General features: G+C 43.2%; 1 protein-coding gene across 1 annotated transcript in view; it reads left to right on the forward strand.

The window, feature by feature from the left end:
• The window catches only part of shank3a (SH3 and multiple ankyrin repeat domains 3a), an 832189-nt gene that overhangs the window by 33227 nt on the left and 771194 nt on the right, over window positions 1-27768 (forward strand). The window contains exons 2-3 of the mRNA XM_078235726.1: window positions 4995-5198; window positions 18586-18657. Coding sequence (XP_078091852.1) covers window positions 5001-5198; window positions 18586-18657 — 270 coding nt within the window. The 5' untranslated portion in view covers window positions 4995-5000. The remainder of the gene's footprint in view (window positions 1-4994; window positions 5199-18585; window positions 18658-27768) is intronic.

Consider the following 27768-nt stretch of genomic DNA (forward strand, 5'->3'; position numbering starts at 1 on the left):
GGGTCCCATACCACTGTCCTCTGTTTGAACAGAGGGAAGTACGATAGGATGAGGGCTGAATTGGCTAAGGTGGACTGGGAGAGCAGACTGGTAGGTAGGACAGCTGAGGAACAGTGGAGGATTTTTAAGGAGATCCGTTTCAGTACTCAGCAACAATATATTCCGGTGATAAAGAAGGGCTGTAAAAAAACGGATAACTAGCCGTGGATAACGAAGGAAATTAAGGAGAGTATTAAATTAAAGACCGATGCGTACACAGTGGCCAAAAATAGTGGAGAATCGGAAGATTGGGAAAACTTTAAGAAACAACAAAGAACGACTAAGAAAGCGATGAAGAAAGGAAAGATAGGTTATGAAGCTAGGCTAGCTCTAAATATAAAAAATGATAGTAAAAGCTTTTACAAATATATAAAAAGGAATAGAGTGGCAAGAGTGAATGTTGGACCCTTGGAGGACGAGAGGGGGGATTTAATAGTGGGAAATGAGGAAATGGCTGAAACTTTAAATACGTTTTTTGTGTCGGTCTTCACGGTGGAAGACACAAATAGTTTACCGAATATTAACGATAGCGGGTTGGTAGGAGGAGAGGTACTCAATACAATTAATATTACCAGGGAGGCAGTGCTTGGTAGACTAACGGGACTGAAGGTGGACAAGTCCCCGGGCCCGGATGGAATGCATCCCAGGGTACTGAAAGAAATGTCAGAGGTAATAGCGGATGCGTTAGTGGTTATTTATCAAAATTCGTTGGATTCTGGGGTAGTGCCGGTGGATTGGAAAACGGCTAATGTTACGCCGCTGTTTAAAAAAGGAAATAGACAAAAGGCGGGTAACTACAGGCCGGTTAGCTTAACATCTGTAGTTGGGAAAATGCTGGAATCCATCATTAAAGAAGAAATAGCAGGCCATCTGGATAAGAATGGTTTGATTAAGCAGATGCAGCATGGATTCATGAGGGGAAAGTCGTGCTTGACGAACTTGTTGCATTTTTATGAAGCTTTGACTAGTGTGGTTGACGGAGGGGAACCGGTGGATGCGGTGTTTTTGGATTTCCAAAAGGCGTTTGATAAGGTGCCTCACAAAAGGTTGCTGATGAAGATATGGTCACACAGAGTTGGGGGTAGGGTGTTAGCGTGGATTGGGGATTGGCTATCCGACAGGAAGCAGAGAGTCGGAATAAATGGGTGCTTTTCTGGTTGGCGGATGGTAACTAGTGGCGTGCCGCAGGGATCGGTACTGGGGCCTTAACTATTTACCATTTATGTAGACGATCTAGAGGAGGGGACTGAGTAGGGTAACAAAGTTTGCAGACGACACAAAGATAAGTGGAAAAGTGAATCGTGTGGAGGGCGTAGAAGGTCTGCAGAGAGATTTGGACAGGCTGAGTGAGTGGGCGAGGATCTGGCAGATGGAGTATAAGGTTAACAAATGCGAGGTATTCACTTTGGAAGAAATAATAGCAAATTGGATTATTATCTAAATGGAAAGTAATTACAACATGCTGCTGTGCAGAGGGACCTGGGGGTCCTTGTGCATGAGACGCAAAAACCCAGTCTGCAGGTGCAACAGGTGATCAAGAAGGCAAATGGGATGTTGGCCTATATCGCAAGGGGGATAGAATATAAAAGCAGAGATGTCTTGCTGCATCTGTACAGGGCATTGGTGAGGCCGCAGCTGGAATACTGTGTGCAGTATTGGTCCCCCTATTTGCAGAAGGATATATTGGCCTTGGAGGGAGTGCAGAGAAGGTTCACCAGGTTGATACCAGAGATGAGGGGTGTTGATTATGAGGAGAGACTGAGCAGATTGGGTTTGTATTCGTTGGAATTTAGAAGGCTGAGGGGGGATCTTATAGAGACCTATAAGATAATGGAGGGGCTGGATAGGGTAGAGATGGAGAGATTCTTTCCACTTAGAAAGGAAACTAGAACTAGAGGGCACAGCCTCAAAATAAAGGGGGGTCGGTTTAGGACAGAGTTGAGGAGGAACTTCTTCTCTCAGAGGGTGGTGAAACTCTGGAATTCTCTGCCCACTGAAGTGGCGGAGGCTACCTCGTTGAATATGTTTAAATCACGGATAGATGGATTCCTGATTGGTAAGGGAATTAGGGGTTATAGGGATCAGGCGGGTAAGTGGAACTGATCCACTTCAGATCAGCCATGATCTTATTGAATGGTGGGGCAGGCTCGAGGGGCTAGATGGCCTACGCCTGCTCCTATTTCTTATGTTCTTATGTTCTTAGAATGTGATGATCAACAAAGTACCAGGGGATGAAGCTGTTACTTCAAAGGTTCGGCTACCCAAAGTAGGTACAGTAGTATCACACATACCCGAAGTGGAGGGATGCCACTAAAGTCGGGAAAGCAGGAAAGTATAAACACTGGCTCAACATCCAAGAGCGAGGGCAAGAAGCCAAAGCAATAGATTAGGAAAATGGGTTGGAGAGATGGAAGCAAAAAAAGTGAGATCTAAGTCATGAGGATGAGACAGTAAGCATTCGTGAACCCAGGAAAAACTCTCAAATCTATGACCGAAGTTGTGTCAACAGAGACCAGTAGTTTGAGAGTAGCAGCCCTGACAGAAACAGACATGGCAGTAGAGGTCGGAGTTTAACGAGGAAGGCTAGGAATCAAAACGATAATTGGGAAGTGTTGATAACTGCCAACAAAATGGAGCTTGAGCAATTAAGAGAGGCCAAACAAAGTGAGCTGGACAGTTGGAAAGAGTTTGGGGTGTACACCGAGGTACCAGAGAAAGGGCAGCCTGCTTTGTCCCATAGGTGGGTTTTGCAAGATAGGACGTATAAAACTAAAGCTAGATTAGTAGCCTGTGGGTATGAGGAGCATTTGGATGGGAGAGACATTAGGGTCGATTCACCCACAGCAGGGAAAGTGACACTGAAATTTTTTTTCACTTTTCTAGCATCCAATAATTGGATGTGTAAATCAATAGATATCAAGGCAACATTTCTGCAGGACAAAATATTTCAAAGAAAAGTTTGTTGAGGCCGCCCTAAGAAGCAGGTAATACACAGGGATATTTGTGGAAATTGAACAAATGCGTATATGGGTTAAGTGATGCATGAAGGGTTTAGCATTTCTTGTACGGTCTATATTGCTGAAGACTGGCTGTGTCCAGTTAAAAGCAGATCCAGCAATGTTTTACCGGAAGGCTAAAGGAAACTCAGCAGGAATTTTTAGAATGCATGTGGATGATTTCCTATGGGTGGCACAGAAGAGTTTGAAAAAAAATAATTGAGAAGCTGGAAACAGAATTTAAAGTAGGGAGTCAAGAAGCTGGTGCTTTTCGATATCTTGGTCTCGATACCTGTCAAAGTACATCCGGGGTAACAATGAGTCAACAGGGATATCTAAACAGCATTGATCCTATTCCCATCACGAGAGAAAGATTGATGGAAAAAGAGGAACAGGCCAATGAAAAAGAAACAGAATTGTTGAGGAGTATGATAGGACTGCTAAATTGGCTATGCACACAGACAAGACCGGATGGGAGCTATAATGTCCTGGAGCTAAGTAATATGTTGAGGCGCGCCTCAGATAGAGAGATTTTGCAGGCTACTAATACTTTAAAAAAGCTAAAATTAGAGGAATGCATAATTAAATTTCCAGCACAAGGAGAACTGGAAGACCTGACGAAGGGGCAGCACTCTGAAAGCTCGTGCTACCAAATAAACCTGGTGTTGTAAGACTTCTCACTGTGCCCACCCCAGTCCAACGCCGGAATCTCCACATGAAGACATGAAATTAGTTGTGTTTAGTGATGCTTCACATGCCAATCTACCAGATGGACATTTGGGCGTTGCCAGATTCATAATATTCTTGGTAAGAAACGAAGGAAAATGTTGCCCCTTGGGAAGCAAAGAAAATAAAAAGGGTAGCCAAAAGTACATTGGCGGCTGAAACCTTAGCTTTAGTTGGATATGGGGATAGATTTGCCCGACACATTATTAAAGTTTTTTTTTATGGCCATGTCGGGAAAGAAAGTACCAATTGAGTGTTATGTTGATGATGTTGATGATGTTCACTCAACAAAAAGTGTAACAGGAAAGCGACTGAAAACAAGGAAGTTTCCAAACTTAACTGGATTGGTGCAAATCTACAGTTATTCAACTGTCTTACTGAAAGGGGTGCAGGTATGAAAAGTTATTAAGAATACTGGAGGATGGTTGTCTTAAATTATTTAAAAAAATAAAGAGAATCTGTTAGAATGTCGTAACCGGTGATAACATTGGATCTGTTGTAATGTGACCAATGGTAACAAGCTGTAATGGTCAGCTGACCCAGTAAACTATGTAACCAATGACAGAATGATGTGATGATCAACTGACCAGCTGACTCAGTATAAATTAGAATGTGTTGGGAATTGTGGAGAACTTGGAATGGCCCAGGGTGAGGCCCCAAGTTTGAAGTAATGAAGTTTCTTTATTAAACCTTTTCTTTGATTTAGAAGTTGGAGTAAATTTTGTTTGTTTTTATTGTCTACACTGGAAGAGTTCTTTCTGGATCAACCGTGTACAGCCAGAGTCCAATTCACTGATATGCTGTATTTTAAGCAAACAGATTTCAATTACTTGATTTGACACCCAAGGAATTTACAGGAGAGTTTGGGATGAGAGCACCATGGGTAAAGTCAGTGACTGATCTGTGTGTCACTGACTCCTGCACAGCTGACTAATATCAGCTTGCTGTGCTTGCCTGTGATAAGTTCAACAATATCTGTGTGTCTTTATGTTCAGTGAGGAATACAGTGAGTTTAGTTATTCTACCCCACCTGACCAATGTAGACTTGGCCACAATAACTCTCTGCGGTCTGGAAAATTGATGAACTGCTGAAGGGCAACTAACTCAAATGGCATGGAATGTGGAGAGTGAGATTGTGCGGATGAGGACAATATTGTGTGACTGTGGTGTTGGGTGGAGAAATCTGCTGAAAAGTGAGCTACTCATTAACTCTTTGCATCTTCTGTTTTACAGAAATGTATGAGGTTCAACCTTGATGCTCCAGTGTGGGTGTCTAAGCAACGGATTCTGTGCACACTCAACCAGACACTGAAGGATGTACTAAACTATGGGCTCTTTCAACCAGCATACAATGGGAGGGTGGGGAAGTTTCTGGATGAAGAACGTCTGCTCCGAGAATACCCGACACCACCTGACACCCCCATACCATACCTAGAGGTATTTGATTTGTCTCTTGCGTGCTTCTGGAACTGTGCTTTTGTTTCTGGTACTGCTCCTTTGGATATCCCAAAGCAGTTTACAATTAATTAAATACTTCTGAAGAGTAGTAACTGCTGTAGTGTATGAAATTCGGCAACCAATTTATGCACAGTACATCTCCTACATGCAGCAATAAGATACATGACCAGTTAATCTGTTTCAGTTTTATTAGGTATGGAAGAAATATTGACAAGAATACCAAGCAGATCTCCTTGCTCTTGTTCCAGGAGGACCATGTGATTTTTACATCCACCTGAAAAGGTTTAACATTTCTCCAAAAAATAGTGCAATACAGGCAGTTGAGTGTCATGTTAGATTATGTTCTCCAGTCTCTACAGGGAGGCATGAATCCCATGTCTTTTTGACTCAGAGGTGAAGGTGCTTGAGCACAGGCTGATCAAGAATACTTGCAGGTGAAGGAACCCCCTTTGCATGCTGCTGTGTTAGCCAGACCAAATTCTTTTCTTGCAGTGCAAGCCTGCAAGGTATTGGTGGGGTGAGAGTGGGTGGCACTCATTGTGGGGAAGAGACAACCATTTATTCCAACTGTTTAATATGGGGCTGTGCCAATCTGAAGGTTCAGTACAGGCCATGACCTTGTTCCCCCACCCCATTCTTGCATCTCTAACCTACCTGTGTGCATTTTTAGTATCTAAAATACATACAGTTTTATGGCTTGGGTGAAGGTCATCACATCTATGCTTAAAACAATGCCATTAAAATAGTGAAATTTCCCAAGGTACTTAGGAGCATGATGAAACAAAATTTGGCACCTTCTTAGAGAGGTTTTGGGAGCATCTTTAAGGAGAAAGGTGAGATTAAAAAAGAGTAGGGAGGTTTAAGGAGGGAATGCAAGATCCTAGGTCAGCAATAGGCAACCAAGGCTAGTGAGGGGGCTGGATGAATGGCCCTCTTTTATCTCAGTGAAATTGGGCTGGTTGCCGAGCCATGGCCCTATGAATAGGATTGAATACATTTAATACATGCCAAATATTTCATAATGAGTTTTAGAAAGTGCTTAATCATTTATATATTAATAGAACTGCCATCAGCTTCAAGTGGTAAAACCAAAGGAAGTATTTAAGAATTTAAGTATTTAAGATGACCATGAAACCATTGTTGATTGTCGGAAAAATCCATCTGGTTCACTAATGTCCTTTAGGAAAGGAAGTCTGTTGTCTTTACCTGGTCTAACCTACTAGTGACACCAGAGCCACAACAATGTGGTTGACTCACAACTGTCATTTCAAGGGCAACAAGGGATGGGCAATAAATGCTACCAAATAAACCTGTTGGACTTTAACCTGGTGTTGTGAGACTTCTTACTGTGTTCACCCCAGTCCAACGCCGGCATCTCCACATCATGACAGCCAGCAATGCCCATGTACCATGAATGAATAAAAAAACACTGTGAAAACAGAGGGAGCACACAGCATTCACAGTCGATGCTGTGTGCAATCAGCATGCACCTCATTTCACTTGCCCTTGCTTTACACGCCTATTACTTCAACCATACCGATAGGAAAGAAAAAATGACAATCAGTGGATTGTACAACCCTGCATGTAGGCAACGGTCCACAAAATGTCTCGTGGGCTGCTCTCAGAACCCAGATGAGCCACATGTGGCCCCCGGGCCACAGGTTTTCCACCACTAGCCCAGATCCTTGTCAACTAAAGGCTGCCACGGTGGAACAGTTAAAATCAAGGGTGCTCAAGAGGCCAAAATAAGAGGCGTGCAGCTATCTTGGAGGGCTATAGGTTTGCAGAGATTACAGAAATAGGAAGGGGTGGAACCATGGAAGGATTTGAGAACAAGGATGAAAATTTTAAAATGCAGTTGTTGCCAGATCAGAGGCTAATATAAGTCAGTAAGCAAAGCGGGTGATGGGTGAATGGGCTTACTGGGAATCAGGATATGGGAAGTTGAGTTTTAGACCTCAGTTTTATGTGGTGTGGAAGATGAGAGGCGGAGAGGAGTGTGTTGGAAGAGCCAAATATAGAAGTAACTAGCGCATGAATGAGAGTTTCTTCATCCTATAAGCTGAGGCCTGGAGTTGGGATGCTGGCAATCAGCCAAGTTTTAGATGTGGTAATAGGCAGTGGTGGCACAAACATATAGTCAGAAGCTCATCACAGGGTTAGATATGCTAAGGTTGTAAACACTCTGATTCCACTTCAGTTAATAAGTCATATCCTCTTGATCTTTTTCAGTACCCATTCCAGGCATCTACCTAAGAAGTCACACTTTTTATCCCTTCTTTCAACCTCTTCCCAATATCTTCCATGCTCCACCCATTCCATCCCCCAGGTGCTGTCTCCTTCAACTGTCCTTCCTGTCATCTCCACAACCACCATCCTCCTCTTGGTCTTCCTCTGCCTCATGTTCTGGAGTTGAAAGGACAGTATCTGACCCAGCTTCCATCAGAAAGGATACAATAATCCCCACCTGTCTGCATAATAGATTTGAAATAAGATCCCAGAGGGTGAAAACTGATCCCTGCCCCACCCAATGTCCTATCAAAGAGAGAAGACCGTCATCCCGTGTTCCTGAGCTCAATTTAAACCCAATGACCAGTGAGTTAAAAGGTAGAGGGGTAGAATTTTGTATGTGCTGCGCCTGTTTATGGGTGTAAAATGGACAGAAACCATACCAGCTTAGCAGAGGTGTCCTCCATTCATGTGCTCAAGTATTGGTACTGTAAGGACCCTTATCAAAATGAGTCAGCAATGGAGTGGAGCAGACATTGGGCCTTGCCTGCAATGCTCCCCCAACTTTACCAGTGTCACAATTGCCCTAATTGCTGCAAGCTGCTCCCACCTCCTCCTGTGTCATACCGAGGATCACTGCCACATTGCAGAGGCCTAATATTGATATCTGTTTTATCAGCACAATAGGTAGCGACAGTTGGTTGGTTAAATTTAAAATGGGACATGTGGTCAAATTTCAATCGAATCTTGAGCCTAACTGTTCTGGGTCAGCTGCTACTATCTCATTTTTACCCAGAGGGAATGAAATTAATCTATGGCCACACTGGGAGATGGGTAGTAACGAATTGACAGCCTGCTTCAAATACTTTATGGAAAAGAAAATTGAGTGGAAAGCAAAACGGGCTGCCAATAAGCCACCATCATTTGTTCAATGTGACTTCTCAAAGAGTTTCAAGCTCACTGCTCCCCAAGTTCCTTTATCAGGGAGGACATCTTAATCATTACTGTCTGTCTCAATTTCACTCTGAGGGCGGATTTTCTTTTTTCATTTGTGGAACATGGGTGTCGCTGGCTGGCCAACATTTATTGCCCATCCCTAGTTGCCCGAGGGCATTTAAGTCAACCACACTGCTGTGGATCTGGAGTCACGTGTAGGCCAGACCCAAGTAAGGACAGCAGATTTCCTTCCTTAAAGACATTAGTGAACCAGCTAGATTTTTCCAACAATCCACAATGGTTTGTTTCATGGTCATCAGTAGATTCTTAATTCCAGATATTTTTTAGTGAATTCATATTCACGAACTGCAGTGACAGGATTCGAACTTGGGTTCCCAGAACATTAGCTGAGTTTCAGGATTAATAGTCCAGTGATAATACCACTAGGTCATCACCTCCCCTTTGAAGTGGGAATTAATTGCAAGTTGGGAGATTTTCTGATTTGTGATGCTGCCTCCTTGCCCTGCAATGCCTGCCCACACTATTTTGTGTGGTGGAAATGAGCTGAAGTCAGGACTGCCGCCTCCAAAGGCGGTAATGGAGGTGGGCAGGTGCCGAAGCAAGCAGGTTAGAAGGCCCACCTCCATTTGTTGCATAGGACAATGGCCCAATTCTATAAATTAATATTAGGCATTCTAGCCCTTGCCTCTCAAGGGCAAGGGCTGGAGAGGAGATTGCAGAGCCTTTGGCTTTGATCTTTGTGTCGTCATTGTCTACAGGAACAGTGCCAGAAGACTGGAGGATAGCAAATGTTGTCCCCTTGTTCAAGAAGGGGAGTAGGGACAACCCTGGTAATTATAGACCGGTGAGCCTTACTTCTGTTGTGGGCAAAGTATTGGAAAGGATTATAAGAGATAGGATTTATAGTCACCTAGAAAGTAATAATTTGATTAGGGATAGTCAGCACGGTTTTGTGAAGAGTAGGTCGTGCCTCACAAACCTTATTGAGTTCTTTGAGAAGGTGACCAAAGAGGTGGATTAGGGTAAGGCGGTTGATGTGGTGTATATGGATTTCAGCAAAGCGTTTGATAAGGTTCCCCATGGTAAGCTTTTGCAGAAAATACGGACACATGGGATTGAGGGTGATTTAGTGGTTTGGATCAGAAATTGGCTAGCTGTAAGAAAACAGAGGAGGGTGGTGGTTGATGGGAAATATTCATCCTGGAGTTCAGTTACTAGTGGTGTACCACAAGGATCTGTTTTGGGGCCACTGCTGTTTGTCATTTTTATTAATGACCTGGATGAGGGCGTGGAAGGATGGATTAGTAAATTTGCGGATGACACTAAAGTCGGTGGAGTTGTAGACAGTGCGGAGGGAAGTGGCAGGTTACAGAGGGACATAGATAAGTTGCAGAGCTGGGCTGAGAGGTGGCAAATGGAGTTTAATGCGGAAAAGTGTGAGGTGATTCACTTTGGAAGGAGTAACAGGAATACAGAGTACTGGGCTAATGGTAAGATACTTGGTAGTGTGGATGAACGGAGGGATCTGGGTGTTCATGTGCATAGATCCCTGAAAGTTGGCACCCAGGTTGATAGGGTTGTTAAGAAGGCATACGGTGTGTTAGCTTTTATTGGTAGAGGGATTGAGTTTCGGAGCCAGGAGGTCATGCTGCAACTGTACAAAACTCTGGTGCGGCCGCATTTGGAGTATTGCGTACAGTTCTGGATGTGGAAGTGTTGGAAAGGGTGCAGAGGAGGTTTACCAGGATGTTGCCTGGTATGGTGGGAAAATCGTATGAGGAAAGGCTGAGGGGCTTGAGGTTGTTTTCGTTAGAGAGAAGAAGGTTAAGAGGTGACTTAATAGAGGCATACAAGATGATCAGAGGATTAGATAGGGTGGATAGTAAGAGCCTTTTTCCTCGGATGGTGTTGGCTAGCACGAGGGGACATAGCTTTAAATTGAGGGGTGAGAGATATAGGACAAATGTTAAAGGTAGGTTCTTTACTCGGAGATAGTAAGGGCGTGGAATGCCCTGCCTGCAGCAGTAGTGGACTCGTCAACATTAAGAGCATTCAAATGGTTATTGGATAAACATATGGATGATATTGGAATAGTGTAGATTAGAGGGGCTTTAGATTGGTTCCACTGGTCAGCGCAACATCGAGGGCCGAAGGGCCTATACTGCACTGTAATGTTCTATGTTCTATTTTCAAACTCTATCTAGCTCCTCCCATTCCCATTCGTTTCCCCCATTTCTCCCCCCGCCATCCCATCCCACCCCACCCCTGACACCAATGCCCCACCATAGCCTCCATATCCTCCCATATGCACTCTCCCAGTGTCCACTGTGGACAGAACTCAAGTCCAATAATGGCATTGTCAAGTCTTCGAGAAGCCATGAAACTGTCAAAATAAATAAAAAGCCATTCATACATCATTTAAAAAACCTTAATCCCTTTCAGTGGCTATAAAACTGTTTATTTAAACAAAACTCAGTCCCTTTGGGAGCTGAATCGATTAGTGGGTTTGTAGCTCCGCGAAGCATTCAAAATGTGATTCCATTGCACAACTGTGTCAACAAAACCTCCTGAGTGCAATATATTAAAGCCTTAGGCTGGCCTGACTCCATGAAAATTGCAGTGGGTTTGAAATCACCAGTAAGAGTTTTAACAACATCAGGTTAAAGTCCAACAGGTTTATTTGGTAACAAATGCCATTAGCTTTCGGAGCGCTGCTCCTTCGTCAGCCAAATAAACCTGTTGGACTTTAACCTGGTGTTGTTAAAACTCTTACTGTGTTTACCCCAGTCCAACGCCGGCATCACCACATCTTGAAATCACCACCCAGGCAAAGACTGTAATACATCAGAGCAGAAGAAGCCATTAGGCCCATTAAGTCTGCTCCATCATTCAGTGCGATCAGAACTGACTTGATATGATAATCCTCAACTCCACCTTATCCCTATAACCCTTGACTCCCTTACTGATCAAAAATCATTCTATCTCATCCTTGAACACAGTTAATAACCCAACCTCTACAGCCCTTTGCAGTAAAGAATTCCACAGATTCACTACCCTCTGGGAGAAGAAATTCCTCCTCATCTCCGTCTTAAATTTGATTTGATTTTATTGTTGTCACATGTATTAGCATACAGTGAAAAGTATTGTTTCTTGCACGTTATACAGACAAAGCATACCGTCCATAGAGAAGGAAACGAGGGGATGTAGAATGTAGTGTTACAGTTATAGCTAGGGTGTAGAGAAAGATCAACTTAATGCAGGTCCATTCAAAAGTCTGACAGCAGCAGGGAAGAAGCTGTTCTTGAGTCGGTTGGTACGTGACCTCAGACTTTTGTATCTTTTCCCGACGGTAGAAGGTGGAAGAGAGAATGTCCAGGGTGCATGGGGTCCTTAACTATGCTGGTTGCTTTGCCGAGGCAATTGAAAGTGTAGACTGTCAATGGATGGGAGGCTTGGTTTGCGTGATGGATTGGGCTACATTCACAACCTTCTGTAGTTTCTTGAGGGTCTTGGGCAGAGCAGGAGCCATACCAAGCTGTGATACAACCAGAAAGAATGCTTTCTAGGGTGCATCTGTAAAAGCTGGTGAGAGTTGTAGCTGACATGCCAAATTTCCTTCGTCTTCTGAGAAAGTGAATGGGCTTTCTTAACTATAGTGTCGGCATGGATGTCGCCTTATTCTGCGATTATGCCCTCTGGTCCTAGATCCTCCCACAAGGGGAAATAATCTCTCAGCATCTAATTTGCCAAGTTCCCTGAGAATCCTGTATGTCTTCCGCCAGCCCCCCCCCCCCCCCCCCCCCCGGGAATGGCAAAATCCATCCCCATGAATAAAGAGAATGTTCTCTGCTATGGGATCAGCTCTGTTGTCTTCACAGTTAGCACGGATTGGTGCAGGAATGGATATCAGGCTTCAGTGAGCTTCAATAGGAAGTGTCTGTTTTGTCACTGAACCAACAATTATTACCTTTTTCTCAATTATTTTGTGACAATGAGTTTATTAAATGTTTTATCAGGAGATGTCACTTATCTCAGCAGGAAACAATATACAGCAAAGCCAAACCTGTATGGTATGCAATTAAAACCCGCCTCATTTGTTTAACTCATGTTAATTTGCTACAAAGACAGAATAATAACTATTACAGTGCTGCACTTGTGGTATCCCAGTCCTTTACTCAAAGTTATTAAAGGAGACAGATTGTTTCTGTATGTTTATGCAATTATTCATGAATTAACACTAAAATACAGTGAAGATTACATAAGGCCCAAGATAAATCTCATCCCCACCCACCACCTTCCCACTATCCCTCAATTCTTTGTGCCCATTTTATTTCTCAGTCCTGCCTTCCCACATTCCCATGATATCTCCTCAGCCCTATCTCGTAATTTCTCCTCATTGCTTTCAGTGCTCAGACTGCCATCGAGATATTATTCTGGGCTACTTGTGGTCTGTGAGGAGCTGCCTTGTCAAGGTCCTTTGAGCTGCTGTCATCAGTTATTCAATTGCCCACCCACACCCTTTTGAATAAACTGAAGGTCGATAAGTCCCCTGGGCCTGATGAAATGTATCTTAGGATTCTTTGGGAGGCAAGGGATGAGATTGCAGAGCCTTTGGCTTTGATCTTTGGGTCCTCGCTGTCCACGGGGATAGTGCCAGAGGACTGGAGAATGGCGAATGTTGTTCCTCTGTTTAAGAAAGGGAATAGAAATGACCCTGGTAATTATAGACCGGTTAGTCTTACTTCGGTGGTTGGTAAATTGATGGAAAAGGTCCTTGGGGATGGGATTTACGACCATTTAGAAAGATGCGGATTAATCCAGGATAGTCAGCACGGATTCGTGAAGGGCAAGTCGTGCCTCACAAATTTGATAGAATTTTTTGAGGAGGTAACTAAGTGTGTTGATGAAGGTAGGGCAGTTGATGTCATATACATGGATTTTAGTATGGCGTTTGATAAGGTCCCCCATGGTCGGCTTATGATGAAAGTGAGGAGGTGTGGGATAGAGGGAAAGTTGGCCGATTGGATAGGTAACTGGCTGTCTGATCGAAGACAGAGGGTGGTGGTGGATGGAAAATTTTCGGATTGGAGGCAGGTTGCTAGCGGAGTGCCGCAGGGATCAGTGCTTGGTCCTCTGCTCTTTGTGATTTTTATTAATGACTTAGAGGAGGGGGCTGAAGGGTGGATCAGTAAATTTGCTGATGACACCAAGATTGGTGGAGTAGTGGATGAGGTGGAGGGCTGTTGTAGGCTGCAAAGAGACATAGATAGGATGCAAAGCTGGGCTGAAAAATGGCAAATGGAGTTTAACCCTGATAAATGTGAGGTGATTCATTTTGGTAGGACTAATTTAAATGTGGATTACAGGGTCAAAGGTAGGGTTCTGAAGACTGTGGAGGAACAGAGAGATCTTGGGGTCCATATCCACAGATCTCAAAAGGTTGCCACTCAAGTGGATAGAGCTGTGAAGAAGGCCTATAGTGTGTTAGCTTTTATTAACAGGGGGTTGGAGTTTAAGAGCCGTGGGGTTATGCTGCAACTGTACAGGACCTTGGTGAGACCACATTTGGAATATTGTGTGCAGTTCTGGTCACCTCACTATAAGAAGGATGTGGAAGCGCTGGAAAGAGTGCAGAGGAGATTTACCAGGATGCTGCCTGGTTTGGAGGGTAGGTCTTATGAGGAAAGGTTGAGGGAGCTAGGGCTGTTCTCTCTGGAGCGGAGGAGGCTGAGGGGAGACTTAATAGAGGTTTATAAAATGATGAGGGGGATAGATAGAGTGAACGTTCAAAGACTATTTCCTCGGGTGGATGGAGCTATTACAAGGGGGCATAACTATAGGGTTCGTGGTGGGAGATACAGGAAGGATATCAGAGGTAGGTTCTTTACGCAGAGAGTGGTTGGGGTGTGGAATGGACTGCCTGTAGTGATAGTGGTGTCAGACACTTTAGGAACATTTAAGCGGTTATTGGATAGGCACATGAAGCACACCAGGATGATGGGAAGTGGGATAGCTTGATCTTGGTTTCAGATAAAGCTTGGCACAACATCGTGGGCCGAAGGGCCTGTTCTGTGCTGTACTGTTCTATGTTCTACACTGGCAAATCAGACCATAAGGTGGTGCTCCTGCTCCCGCCTTACAAGCAAAAACTGAAAGGGGAGAATCTGATAAAGAAAGTCGTGCATCGTTGGTGTAAGGTATTGGATGATCTCCGATGGAACTGCTTTGAGTCAGTGGACTGGTGAATGTTTAAGAACTTAGTGACCAACCTGAACAAGTTCGCCACAGCAGTAACAGGCTTCTTTAAGTGTGTAGAAGACAAAGAAGAAAATCTGTTTCCCAACCAGAAACCATGAAAGCTGTGACGTTAGTGTACCCTTAAGAAAGTTTTTAAAATCATGATTTCTGCAGCGCTCTCAGCTTCAGTGTTTTGTTAGCTCACAGCCTCAGCTGATATCATTTGTTGCTGGCTTGTCTGGAGATGTTCTCTTATTGCTGCTTTAATCGGAGTTTGTTAATTTTTACTGGGATGTTTATCATAGAAATCATAGAAATCATAGAAACCCTACAGTGCAGAAGGAGGCCATTCGGCCCATCGAGTCTGCACCGACCACAATCCCACCCAGGCCCTACCCCCACATATTTACCCGCTAATCCCTCTAACCTACGCATCTCAGGGGCAATTTTAACCTGGCCAATCAACCTAACCCGCACATCTTTGGACTGTGGGAGGAAACCGGAGCACCCGGAGGAAACCCACGCAAACACGAGGAGAATGTGCAAACTCCACACAGACAGTGACCCGAGCCGGGAATCGAACCCGGGACCCTGGAGCTGTGAAGCAGCAGTGCTAACCACTGTGCTACCGTGCCGCCCTGCATTGTTAGGAGGAAAACTGGTTGGCAGGTCAGGTGACAGGAGCTCTTTCATTTTCAGTTCTTAGCTGCAGAATTTTAGAAGGGACAGCAAGCTGAAAGAGGTGTTTCTCTCTCTCCCTGTTTTACTTGGGAAATTCTGCTGGTTATCTGAAAGCAAGGTCTGGTCTTTCTGAAAGGGCAATCTGCTGTTGGTGGCTTGCCTAGAGTCCCTGGTGTTTTGGGAAGCTGTTCTGACTTCGAACTGTTCTGAGTCTATCCAGAGAATGCAGACTTTATCCAAAGGACTCAATTCCAGTATCATGTGAGCATTAGTGTATTCACCTGTATTACCATCATCCTGGTACCGAAGAAAAACCAAGCAGCGTGCCTTAATGACTATCGTCTGGTGGCTCTGACATCCATCATTATGAAGTGCTTCGAAAGGCTACTCGTGGCACAAATCAATTCCAGCCTCCTGGACTACCTGGATCCACTACAGTTTGCCTATCACCGCAACAGGTCCACAGCAGATGTCATCTCCCTGGCCATGCACTCAACCCTGGAACACCTAGGTAACGAGCTCACCTATGTCAGACTCCTATTTATTGACCACAGCTCAGCCTTCAACACCATTATTCCCACGAAACTCAACTCCAAACTCTGTGGCCTGGGCCTTGGCACCTCCCTCTGCGACTGGATCCTGAACTTCCTAACTCACAGACCACAATCAGTAAAGATAGGCAACAACTCCTCCTCAGACTGAGACATTGTATTGAGAGGCTAGGCAGTAGTGTTGCCAAGGCAACAGACTGTTTTTGAAGTTTGCTCAATCAATTTAAACTAGGCATTGAATAACAGCAGCCTATCAGATTTGAATTTGATGTTTTGGCAACCTGTAAACCAATCTTATTGTGGGGATGTTTCTCTGTCATCAGGGGTATATAAGAAATGGGGGGCAGTGGCAAACTGGAGGAGAAGAGCACCTACACCTGCTGAATGACAGCTTAATTCAGCTCTGAGAGAGAGAGAGAGAGAAACGGGCTGGCTCTCATAGCTGCATTTACATCTTGAAAGAAAGCCTCATCTCGATAGTGAAGATAGCAAAAGAAGACAGACAATTCCGGAAAACGGCAAACCTGGTTGTATTTTGAGTGTGACTAAAAATTCTATTTTTTTTGTAAATAAGTGGGAATTGTGTTTATCTAAACAGCATTCTGTTAGTATCGTGTTTTATTTGGTTTGTTAATAGTTAACCTGTTCTCTGTTAAAGTGTTACTTGTTGATTTTACAGAGAGAGTCTCAGGTGGTTGTTTTGATTTAACCGCAGTTGCTGAAGCTCAGATATTACTACTTCTCGTACACTTTTTAACAGATTATAATGGGAACTACTCCTCTTTGAGTGGCTAAGTGTTTGTTCTCAGAGGGGATCAACCTCCCCCTTTATAACAGATTGGGCTTGTGTCCTGGATTTGAACAGTCCTAGAAATAGAGGAAAGTATTCCATATGCTTTCTTAATCACCATATTTATCTGTCCTGTAATTTTCAGGGATCTGTGGAGATGCACCCCTAAGTCCCTCTGTTCCTGATACATCTCTCAGATTCCTACCATTCATAGTGCCTTTCCTTGTTTGCCATCCCCAAATGTATTACCCTATGTAATAATTCAGCCGAACAGCAATTTCCCATCAGTAAGAACCCTTTATCATGTACCAAGAAAGAGACCACTCCCGTGGTTCACAGCTGAGAAGAGCAACACCTTGGGACCTACAACACTGGTCAGGATGAAGAAACATGTTTAAAAGCCCCCGCTGGACACTTCCTATTGTTGTACAGGGGCTCCAACTGAGGGCAGCACGCTTGGTAGTGATCCCCTCTGTGGTTTCATAGCTTGCAGATATTTGCAACATAGGCTCAAATTTGAGAATGATTAACATTGATATCGCATTCCTCTGGAACTGTACATTCAACAAGAGAGGAAGAGGAAATAAAATATTGCTGAAGTCTGGTGTGGGAAAAGGATTATAGTTGGCATGCTGCAAATCAATTTACAGGAAAATTTTCACTTAATATGGAATCTAATTAGATGTAAACTGAAGGGTTAATCCTTTCTGTGGAATACATATCAAAATTCAAAACAGGTGACGAGCACAAAGAATCCCTGAAAAAAACAAATTACTGCAGATGCTGGAATCTGAAACCAAAAGAGAAAAAATGCTGGAAAATCTCAGCAGGTCTGGCAGCATCTGCAAGGAGAGAAAAGGGCTGATGTTTCGAGTCCAGATGACCCTTTGTCATTGAGCTTTGACAAAGGGTCATCTGGACTCGACGTCAGCTCTTGTAGCTGATACCACCCTCCCCCTCCTTCCCTGCAATCTACACTCCTCAACCTCCATCCCACCTGTGTTCCAGTGATGATATAAGGCCTCAGGTGGGGGTTGTACAGACAGCAGCCGCTGCTTTCCCATGCTGTTGCTTTTCAATGAGAGCTGTTGGCCTCTGGCTGGCAGCTCTTGGAGAGGGGGGGAGGGTGCTGCTGTGGCCCTTGATTCCGGGCAAAGCCCACCACTGTCCAGTTAGGTGACTGAAAGACACTGTGGGGCTCTCACCCGCTGTCTAGTGTGCAGAATAATCTGAAGCTAAAATAGTTGATTGCTATAGCAAAATACTGTGGATGCTGGAAATCTGAAATAAAAACAGAAAATGCTGTAAATACTCAGGTCAGGCAGCATCTGAGCAGAACAAACAGATGACATTTCAGGTTGATGACCCATCATCAGTAGGTAGCTGAGTGATTTGTTCGGGAAGTTTAAATATATTTGGATACTGCTCAAGTTGAATGCCATGCAGAGAGTTATTGAAGTATTTGGTTGGTGAGGCGGGTGCTCGGTTAGACTGGTTTGGACAATTTAGATTTTCCTCTGCTTCCAATATGTATGGTGTCATTGTTGGTGATTAAAATTTCCATTTAAAGATATGGATTTTTAAATGGAGAAATGCCAAGGAATGAAGTGAATCATCTTAGCAGATTTCAAAAGTGCAATCTTACTCATCAAAAAACAGCAATCTTACAAGTCCCCACTTTATACTCAGTATGTCACCAGGGATGAGACAAGCATCTTTTATGTAAACTCAGATTAAATCCTGTCCCAGGAATAAAAATTAAATCCCTAACCCACTAGATTACCCAGAACCCTGTCAAAAGGCAAACTTTAATAAAGGGTAGACTTAAAATCAGGTTCCCCGATGAAGGGACAGTATTTGATTCGCTACACCATCTGTTCCCCATCACTTACTGATGTAACTCTCTTTCTTCTTTTTGCAGTTCCGGTATAAGAAACGCGTGTACATCCAGAGTCATATAGAAGAGAAACAACTGGCCAAGCTGCATACAAAGGTAAGTGCTTCCAAAGTTCAGTTCATGGGAATATTTTGGGTATCAGAGACTTGAGGTTTATTGCAACATCCACACCATCATCAAGACTGTCGGGGCCATTCCTGCCTCGGTTCATTTCTGTTAGATTCCTCACCCATGCTTTTACTACTTCTAGTCATGACTATTTCAGTGCTCTCGTGGCTATTCTCCCATCTTGCATCCTCAATAAACTTGAACTCATCAAAAGGTTGGTCTGCCTGTAGCAAAGTCCTGTTCACACCATCCTTGTGCTTGCTGACCTCAATTGGTATGACAATACTTGGATTTTTAAATTTTCATTCATGTTTCCAATCCCTCTATGACTCCTTTCTAGCTCTAATCTTTGCAGCTCTACAACCCTCCAAGATATCTGTATTTCTCCAATGCTGGCCTCCAGAACATCTTGGTTTTAATTGCTTCATCTTTGGTCACCTTGACGTTAGCTCTATGTGGTGAACCATAGATGGTTACCACTATGGGTACTTGTACATATGTTACTCTTGTTACTGTTGGGGTTAGGGTTGGGGTGTTCCACCTGTTAGCATTGTTCTGTGGTGCACTCCGTTTGGCTCCGCCTTCTTACAGGAGTATAAAGGTCATTGCTACTTCCTAGTAGCCCTTAGTCTGGGATAGTATTGTTAAGCAGTATGCTCTATTCTTGTTGTGAATAAAAGCCTTTATTCCCGGGTACGTCCTAGCCTCCCGTGTGAATTAATTGCGCATCGCTCTAAATTTTGTAATTCTGTCCATGAGCCTCTTTGTCTCTCTTCTTCATTAAGACATTTCTAAAAATGTTTCTCTGACCTGATACCTCCTCCTGTGGTTCAGTGTCAAATTTTGGTTGCTGACAATTTTGTGACATGCTTTGGCACATTTGGTAAGTTAAAAGCAGTGTATAAATACAAGTGTTTTTTTTATTGTTGAAGGCAGCCTTCTCTGATCAAGACTGCTGGCATTTGTCTGCTTTCTAACTTCAATATTGGCTTAATGGAGAGCAACTAATCACATATGAAGATCGGTACCTTGTACAGCAGAACCAGAAAATCTGTTCTCAGGTTTTATACTTTTGGAGTCATTACACCAGTGCCAGTAATACTGCGAGAGAGGTGGCCAGAGAGTTAAGAGGCAACGCTGACCCAAATTTTGATCTTTCATTCTTGTGACATGGATGTCATTGGCAAGGCCAGCATTTATTGCCCATTTCTAGGTTGGGCTGAGATGGCAAAGATAGTCTGCCTCCTTGAGTGGTTTCTGTCACTAATGTTCTAGCTGGCAGGAACAACCTTATTCATCTCAAAACCTTTCATAACTCTGAAAACCACAGTAATATCTTGATTTAGCTGAGGGGGAGAAAACAGTTTTTCAAGATTTCCTTTTTCATGTTACTCTATGCTATTGTTATACAAAGAACAATACAGCACAGGAACAGGCCCTTCGGCCCTCCAAGCCCGTGCCGCTCGCTGGTCCAAACTAGACCATTCTTTTGTATCCCTCCATTCCCACTCCGTTCATATGGCTATCTAGATAAGTCTTAAACGTTCCCAGTGTGTCCGCCTCCACCACCTTGCCTGGCAGTGCATTCCAGGCTCCCAACACCCTCTGTGTAAAATATGTCCTTCTGATATCTGTGTTAAACCTCCCCCCCTTCACCTTGAACCTATGACCCCTCGTGAACGTCACCACCGACCTGGGGAAAAGTTTCCCACCGTTCACCCTATCTATGCCTTTCATAATTTTATACACCTCTATTAAGTCTCCCCTCATCCTCCATCTTTCCAGGGAGAACAACCCCAGTTTACCCAATCTCTCCTCCTAACTAAGCCCCTCCATACCAGGCAACATCCTGTTAAATGTGACAGTAAGAAGTCTCACAACACCAGGTTAAAGTCCAACAGGTTTATTTGGCAGCACTAGCTTTCGGAGCCTCAAGCTCCTTCATCAAGTGAGTGAGTGAGGACCAGTCCTTTAACCTGGTGTTGTGAGACTTCTTACTGTGCTTACCCCAGTCCAACGCTGGCATCTCCTCATCATTGTTATGTGAGCCATAGCTCAATTCAGAGCATCTACACCACTTGAGTTTGAATGTCATAGGTTTTAGCCACACATTCATCAAAACCAAGGCTGTGCAGTACTGAGGGAATGCTACATTGTGGGAAGTGCCACCTTTAGTGGAAGCATTAAACCCAAGTCCCTGTCTGCGGTTACAATATCAAAAAACCACAGATGCTGGAAATCTGAAACAAGAACAGGAAATACTCAGCAGGTCAGATAACCTCTATAAGAGAGAAATGGTATTAATATTTCAGCTCTGTTTTATCAAGTTTTATCAACATATTTATCAAGTGCTGGTTCAGTGCAGTGACTTTGACTTGTTTGCTCTGTGCATTATGTTTGAGAGGTTGAATGAATCCATATTCCATTGCATCCTGGTGCGACCAACCAAAAATCATCAGCAGGAAAAACCTAGTTTGCACTATTCTATCATTTGAAATGATAAAGTGATGGATGTGGGTGACTTGGGTTAAGGTAATTTGCCACAAGATTGGTGGATTTGCCTGAGTCCATCACAGTTAATTACTCAATTTCAAGTATCTTGTGACTGCCAGTCAATTTTCTTTGGAATAAGAACACTAGTTGGATGGGGGTATGGAACTGGCAGAGAAGAAAGGGTGTATTGCTTTCAGCAGCATTTTTAAAAAATTTCGAAGGAGGTGAGCATCACTGGCAAGGCCAACATTTGTTGTTTTTCTCTAATTGCCCTTGAGAAGATGGTGGTAAGCTTTCTTCTGGAACTTTCTGCTGTCCATATGATGTAGGTACACCCACAAATGCTGTTAGGGCATTGAGGGAGGTGGGGAAGAGTTCAAGGCTTGGATCAGCGGTCCAAATGTGGTCATCACCTGGCACCTATGTTGCACAAAATGTTACTTCTCTCTTGACCTGAATGTTGTCCAGGTCTTGCTGCATATTGTTATTAAACCATGTTTTATATTAAAAATGTCTTTATCTATTGAATGGGCTGACAACAATATTGTTAAGTGACCAAAACAGCAGTTCTCAAAAATGGTCAAATACTTACAGCTTCACTGCGAATTGCAAAGCTATCAGAAAGGAGAATTGCTGTCTGGAAGTAGCCTACCAGGACAATCAGCTTAAACGAGTGTGAATGACCTATCCCCTGGACTATTTACAGACATAATCTGTTTCTTCAGGTAGGTGCAGACTGAGCCATTAAATTTAATCATTTTGGATTATGGATTCCAGCTCTGGAGACAGCTCCGCCAAAGTGGATGAGGTGTCCCCAGCTTGCCATGACCATATTTAGTAACTGGCTGTTTTGTAAATGGAGGTCGTGTGGTAGCAAGCTAACGCTTTGTGCTAAAAGTCACTGCTTTCCCGGAGTCATTCTGACCATGAGTTGGTAACAGCGAGAAGAGAACTCATGGTCCCTTTTTCCCAGTCAAGCTATTCCCCAAGCATGTGCCCTGCTTGTATCTGACCAGCCAAACACCACAGGTAGTATCTTGAATATAAACCAAACAGCTGTTGATTTCAAAGGAAAAGACCTACATTGTCCACCAAGACTTTAAATTATCTGCACAGAATCTGGAGACATCACAGAACATGACCTGAAACCATCCAATGCATCAAACTACAGCATTTATATATGATTGACTTTCATTTGGACATTCTTAAAAAATTTAACTTACCCTCTCTCCTTACAACCTTCTACAGTGAGTATCAGTGTCTCTTGGATGCATGTGTAAGTATTAGATGGAGTGTTTCCATTATTTTCTGAACCACTCTTGGTGTTAAGGACAATACACACTATTTCATTTCTTTTAAAACTTATAAGAAAATCTTTGTGTGTGTCACAGCACTTAAGCAATTAAATACTCACAAGATTGACAATCATGTTGTTTTTACTACACCAGCTGCAGCCAACCAAGAGATGGAAAGTTAAGTGCTATCACTTTTCATCTGGGTGTAACGATATGGGCATGGATTGTTTCAGGATCCAAAAAATTACAAATGATACAGAACATTGTGCAATTATCAATGAACATTCCTATTTCTGACCTAATGATGGAAGGAAGGTCATTGATGAAGCAGTTGAAGATGTTGAGTCTCGGAAATTACCCTGAGGAACTCCTGCAGGGATGTCCTAGAATGGAGGTGTTTGACCACCAACCACTGCAACCATCTTCCTTTAAACTAGGTATGACTCCAACCAGCGGAAAGTTGTTTTTTCCCGATTCCCATTGACTTCAGTTTTGCTCGGGCTCCTTGATGCCACACTTGGTCAAATGTTGCACTAATTCCCTCACTCAGCTCTTCCCTCACCTGATAGTTTAACCTGATTTGAATAATCTGCTTTGACTATCTCCTTCCCTGCCTGCAATGTATTATTGATCAAAACATCAGGTTTTATTTAGGATCTTTTGATCTAACGTTGACTTCAGTGCCATGTACTGCTGCCTCTCTAAGATCGCCAATGACTTTGCAACCAATCAGTAGTGCTACAGCTGACTAGCTGCACTGAATTGTGCAACTCACTGTAAATAATGCTTTGGGATCCTGGAATATCCTAATGTTATTATTTCAGTCAGTTTTCTATCATAAAGTAAGAATTTTTACAGAGAGACCATTCAGCCCTTAAAACCCTGCAAAGAATGCCACTGTAAAGGATCTCAATTAATCCCACTTGCTCACCACATCCATCAACCCCACCCATCCACATTCTCACCATATTCCTCAACCCCACCTAGCCACTTGCTCCCCATAATCCATCAACTTTCCTATTCCCCTGCTCACCATAATTCCATAACCTCACCTAGCCATTTTCACCCCATGTACTTCAATTCTTTTTGAATGTCTTTCACATGGTGTGATAGCATCATGGTTATGTTACTGGATGAGAAATCTGGAAACATGAATCCTAATCCAACTGTAGCACCTGTGGAATTTAAATTTAGTCTGAAAGGAATAGCCGAGTATCAGTTATGGTGACAAAACTACCAGATTCTGATTCATTAATAATGTTTAGGGTAGGGAATCTGTTACCCTTATCTGGTCAAGTGGATCATCCAGCTTAGCCGCCTCCTGAGATCTCCACCAGCCAGTTTTATTCATTCCACATAATATTGAGAAATTGCTGAGCACACAAAAAATACTTTGGACCCTGACAATCCGCCAACTATTGTACTGAAGACTTGTGCTCCAGAACTAGCCCAATTCTTAGCCAAGCTGTTCCAGTACAAGTATAACACAATGGAAAATTGCACAGGTATGTCCTGTCAACAAGAAATAGGGCAAATCCAATCCAACCAATTTCACCCATCAGTCTTTCAATCATTAGCAGAGTGCTGGAAGGTGTCATTGACACTGCTGGTAAGCAGTATCCATTCACGGATAACTTTATCATCAGTGCTCAGTTTGGGTTGCAACAGGGCCACTCAATTCTGCTCATTACAGTATTATTTCATGGATAAAAGAACTGAATTCTGGAAATGAAGTGCGAGTTACTGCCTTTAATATCAAGGCAACCTTTGACCCAATTTGGCATCAATGGCCCCTAGTAAAGTTGAATTTAATGGGAATCGTGGGGAAAACTGTCCTGGCTAGAGTCAACTCTAGCACAAAGGAAGAGACTTGTGTGGTTGTTGGAGACCAATCATCTCAACTCAGGACATGACTGTCCTCAGGGTAGTGTTCCAGGTCCAACTGTTGACCCTCCTATGCTAGGGCATTAACTTGCGTGAATAACAAAGGACACATACTCAAACTAAAGTCTAATACAATTTAATCTTTATTAGTAATCCTTAATTATTTGTTAAGTGCAGAATCAACACATTACTCTAATATGGTTTCCATTACATCATAACTTCATGACTGGAATCTAGGTACACCCATGCCTGATGAACTGGATGGATTCACTCCGAGTGGAGATCTTTTTTGAGTTCTGAACTCATCTCGCTTTGTGATGGTGGTTCTCGAGTCTTCACCACTGATGTCTCCAATGTCCCTTTTTTATGTTTTCTCCAACCTTCCAGGATGTTTGATTCATCCCTTGTTCAAGACCCTCATGATTCTGAGCTTATTTGTCCAAGGTTCATATAAACAGGAGACATGTGTTTCCATTGTTCCTCTTATCAGTCTTGTCTTATGATCATTGCTGCTACTAAGGTCGAGTGACCCTTAACACCAGACATGCTCAGTCAGGAGTCTATTTTTAATTTCTTACTTTCACAGTGAACTGTTCTGGTGTTTTTCATGAAGTTACCTTAATCTCCCATCATGCTTGTCTAGCCTCTACTGTTAGCCATGGGGCCACAGTTACCTATAAGGCCACACAACTATCTTCAACTGCTTCATCAATGATATTCCCTTCATAAGGTCAGAAGTGGGGATGTTCGCCGATTACCTGACAGAAGCTGAACGCTGTGCAATGAAGTAGGCCTTGTCTGCATGCAGCAAGACCTGGGAAACATTTAGGCTTGGACTGAGAAATGGCAAGTGACGTATCTGCTACAGAAGTGTCATGCAATGCCCATCCTCACCAAGATAAGGGTCTAACCACCTCTCCTTGATATTCAACAGCATTACCATCACTGAAACACCCTTCATCAACGACTTGGGGTTAAAATTGACCAGAAGCTTAACTGAAGCAGTCATATTAATACTGTGACTACAAGAGCAGTCAGAGGCTGGGAGGTCTGCAGTGCATGACTTACCTTCTGACTCCTCATAGCTTTTCCAACAGTTAAAAGGCACAAGTGAGGAGCGTGATGAAGTACTCTTCACTTGCTTGCATGAGTGCCACTCTGACAATACTCAAGAAGGTTGACACCATCCAGGATCAAAGTAGCCTGTCTGATTTGTACCCATCCAACATCTTAAACATACACTCCCTCCAATGTCTGTGCACCATGTCTGCAATGTCTACCTACAAGATGCACTGAAGCACCTCCTTAAAGCTTCTTTGGCAGTACCTTCCAAATCATTATCTCTACTACTCAGAAGGGCAAAAACAGCAGACTTGTGGAACAACACATCCTGCAAATTCCCCTCCCAAGTTTCACACCATTCTGACATGAGAATCGATCACTGCTGGATCAAAATGATCAAATCAACTACCAAACTACACTGACTGTGTACCTTAATCACACAGACTACGAATAAGGTGTATTACCACCTTCTAAAGGTTAATTGGGGGTTGCCAATGGACTTGTCTTGTTCATCACATGAATAAATGAAAAAGATTGAAATAAAATCTGCCGTTTTTTTGACACTCACACTAACAGTTCAGCAAGGTTCTCCATCTCCCTGTCATCCTCTAATCAGATTGAAAATTAAATCTTCACTGATTCACAGATAATCACTACTTGTGCATCACGGATTTGTAATTCCTGTATATTTTGATAGCTGTAATAGGAATTCAATTACTGACTTTCTGACTGATCTGTCACAGTGCAGACAACTAATAGCCCCGTCTGGAAAAACACGGGCACCCAAGATCTGGCAGCATCTGTGAGGAAAATGATGTTAGCCACGGACTATATGAAAGCTTTAGTGTTATGCTTAGTACAACAGGAACAGAGAGAGAGGAAACCGGATGTGTGTTTTATCAAAGCCGATTTGGTAGTAAATAGCTGAGGGGTCAGATTCTCTAGTTGGCAGCTGATCATGTGGATAAAATGTCCTTTTGTTCTGTCTAGACAATGCCTCAGTCAGTGGATAGATGGACCCAACACACTAAGGCCTTTGTAGGAAGTGCTGATGTAAGCTGCAAATCTGTAGCATTTTCCTCAGGGAGGTGACTAAGACTGAGGAATACACAAGCCATACACTCCCTCATGTTCCTGACCTCCAGAACACCATCTACAACATGTTCTAACTATTCCATGGCTCCACATGTCCCGCAACCCATTCCCAATTATGGCTCACATTCCTGGCACCCTTTTTAGTGAATTTCTTTTATTTCATGGCCTTTCCTGCTGTTCATAAATCCCTCCATACTTTTGGCCTACTCTACCATTGCAACCTCCTCCAGCCCTATGTCACAACTCACAGCCTCCATTCTTCTGTTTAAGTACTTTGTCCCCTTCCCACACAGCTACCACTAGGATCAGATCCTTTAGCTGTCACAATCAACCTTTAAATCCTTCCACTTGTCATCCTCTTTCCAATGTTGACAATTCACCTCAAAATCTCACTGTTCAATGAGTCACCTGCTTCAACTATTCCTTTAAATCCTAATCTCTGTCCATTCCTCACCTTTAATGAGGATGTCTGGGATGTGAAAGTCACTACAGAATTACATGTTTCTGTGTGTTGTACCTGAACAGAAACTGACACTGAGGCACACATTGGTAGTACAGTACCAGACAGACATGTATCATCCCCTTTTACCTACTGTGTATTGTATAAGTATCGGAGCTGAAACTGAGACAATTATGAGATGACAATACCAGATGGAAATGAATAATTCCCTTTTGCTCACTCTGCACTGAACATGTTGGGTGGCATTAAAATTGAATTATCACTTTATAAGTCTGGTGCTAAGTCTTTGAAACCTATCTGTAGGGTTAAGACTCTGAGTGTAGGAGACTAATAAGGTTTAAAGGGATTTTTTTAAAATGTGGCAAATGTGGAAGCTCACAGCATGTTTTTAAAAGCACAAAGATTGCAGCATCTTAAGTCTAATTGAGTTGTCATCAGCTAATGCTGCATAATCTCAAGATGGATCCTGGAAGCTCCTGGTCTCAGTTGCACTGTTTGGTTCTTAGCAAGAGTGAGCAGACATTGGAGATGAGCTGATAGTGGAACTATAAAATCCAAGTTGCCTCACAATTGCCAGCATCATCTAAAGGCCATGAGCAGGGTTGAGGAAGCTTCACCTAGAAGATGGGGGTGTCCAGAACCAGGGGTCACAGTCTGAAATTACAGGGTAGACTGTTTAGGACAAACATGAGGAAAATGTCTTCACCTAGAGAATGGTCAGTCTGTGGAATTCGCTACCACAGAAAGTAGTTGAGCTCAAAATATCATATGTTTTCAAGAAGCCATTCGATAAAACACATGGGGCGAATG

The sequence above is a fragment of the Mustelus asterias genome, chromosome 19 (genome assembly GCF_964213995.1).
Source record: "Mustelus asterias chromosome 19, sMusAst1.hap1.1, whole genome shotgun sequence".
NCBI classification, from domain to species: Eukaryota; Metazoa; Chordata; class Chondrichthyes; order Carcharhiniformes; family Triakidae; genus Mustelus; species Mustelus asterias.